Raw genomic sequence first — 1,682 nt, 5'->3', positions numbered from 1 at the left:
TTACAAAAACAAATGGCAGTCTGGCAGACAGTGAATATCTTTGGTAAAATTGGGTCAAAGGCTATAAAGCAAGTACCGCTGATAAAAAGACAAACATGCAGCATTTTTTGTTTTTTTAAACGATTCATCTTTTTTTGTTGTTGTTGTTGTTGTTGTTGTTATTGTTGTCGTTCATTCATCTCCCGGCGGTCAGGCTGCCAGACGGTCAGTAGGGCCTCCAGACGGACTCGTCCATGCGTCCGGAGGCGTTCATGGCCGTTGGGGAGTTGCTGTGGCTGCCGTCCGCCTCCACCCCCTCGCTCTGGTTGCTCAGGCCGGGGTTCATCAGGCTGTTGCCCCCGGAGGAGGCGCCGGCGCCCGAGCAGGACAGCAGGCGGGTGGGGGAGCGCTCGCCGGGCCCCGGGGCCACCATGGAGAACTGGTAGGAGCCGGAGCCGGTGCCGTAGTACAGGTGGTACGGCGAGGAGTTGGACTGGAAGTGGCTGCTCTGGTTCTGGTTGCCCGGGTACGGCGGGGGCAGGTAGGTGTGGTAGCGGGAGGACGCCGACATGCCCGTCACGCTCAGGCCACCGATGCCGGTGCTGGACGGGTTGGCGGAGTAGGTGAAGGCCCCGGGGTAGTGCATGCGGGGGTCCGAGAAGCGGGGGTCTGTCAGCGGGGACAGAGAAGGGAAGGAGGTCCTCTGAGGGAACAGCTCGGAGGTTCCTGAGGGGACGACAGAAACAAGGTTTTCGGTTAAAGGAACTCAAAGTCCGTCACAAAGAACCCGCCAACGAACACGTTGACCCGAGTGAAAAACAGGGGGGGGGTTCAGCTCAGACTGCCTTCACTTCCTCCCGGACCTCCTAACAAAGCGCCAAATCCCCGACTAGCAACGGTAGACTCCCTCAACTCCCTATTTCGGGGCTCAGGTTTCTCGCGATATCCTTAGCCTTGGACAGGCTCCCAAAAAGTAATGAGCTGAGACATTTTTTGGTCAATAACGGTCATCAAGCACTGACAGCTCGTCAGCCCACAGCTCGGAGCACAAGAGTGGAGTTATAAGAGCCCTCAGCATCGCCCTCCTACCACTCACACAGGACCAGACCCATGTACAGTACACTCTTTTTCAAAGGCATGAAAGAGAGGCATTGTCAGGGGCGAGTGGCACTTTGTATAAACACTGACAGCTTGTTGTGCTGTTTTGTAACTGACTATAAATCACTCAGTGGGCAGGAACAGGAAGCAAGCGAGCAAACTCACAATCAGAGAGACAGAGAGAGAGAGAGAGAGTGGGAGGGAGAGTGGGAGAGAGAGGGATGGGAGGGAGAAAAAAAAAGAAAGAAAGAAAAGAAAGTATGAAAGAAAGGAAAAAAAAAAAAAAAAAGAGGTCTATATGTATTTGTGTAAGTGTGAAAGTAATGCACACCATGTCCCAAACCTGTCAGTGCTAACCTATCTGGAAGTGTAATCTCGCAGGTAACGGCGCACACAAAACCCAGCTGTTTTGACTTAAATTTCACTGCACACATTCCCCCATTTATTCAACTGACAAAAAGGAAATAGGAATCTTGCTCCAGGGTTGACTCCTCAGTTTCCTTCTCTGAGATTCTGGGGCGGCTACTGTCACCAGCTTATTTCCTAAAGCCAAACACATTACCAAACAGTCTCACAGGCCAGGCCTGCTATTCTGCACGGTTAGC

The 1,682-nt window shown here is 52.6% G+C and overlaps 1 protein-coding gene across 1 annotated transcript in view; it reads right to left on the bottom strand.

The window, feature by feature from the left end:
- Nucleotides 1-205: 205 nt before the first annotated feature.
- runx3 (RUNX family transcription factor 3) overlaps nt 206-1,682 on the bottom strand; it is a gene marked incomplete at its 3' end in the record, with an annotated part of 57,206 nt that continues 55,729 nt past the window's right edge. Inside the window, exon 7 of the mRNA XM_084437917.1 lies at nt 206-705. Within this exon, the coding sequence (XP_084294043.1) occupies nt 206-705 (500 nt within the window). The remainder of the gene's footprint in view (nt 706-1,682) is intronic.

The sequence above is a fragment of the Borostomias antarcticus genome, assembly GCF_949987555.1.
Source record: "Borostomias antarcticus genome assembly, chromosome: 5".
Taxonomy (NCBI): domain Eukaryota; kingdom Metazoa; phylum Chordata; class Actinopteri; order Stomiiformes; family Stomiidae; genus Borostomias; species Borostomias antarcticus.
The sequence above is the reverse complement of the archived record's forward strand: the minus strand, read 5'-3'. Positions and strand labels throughout refer to the sequence as shown.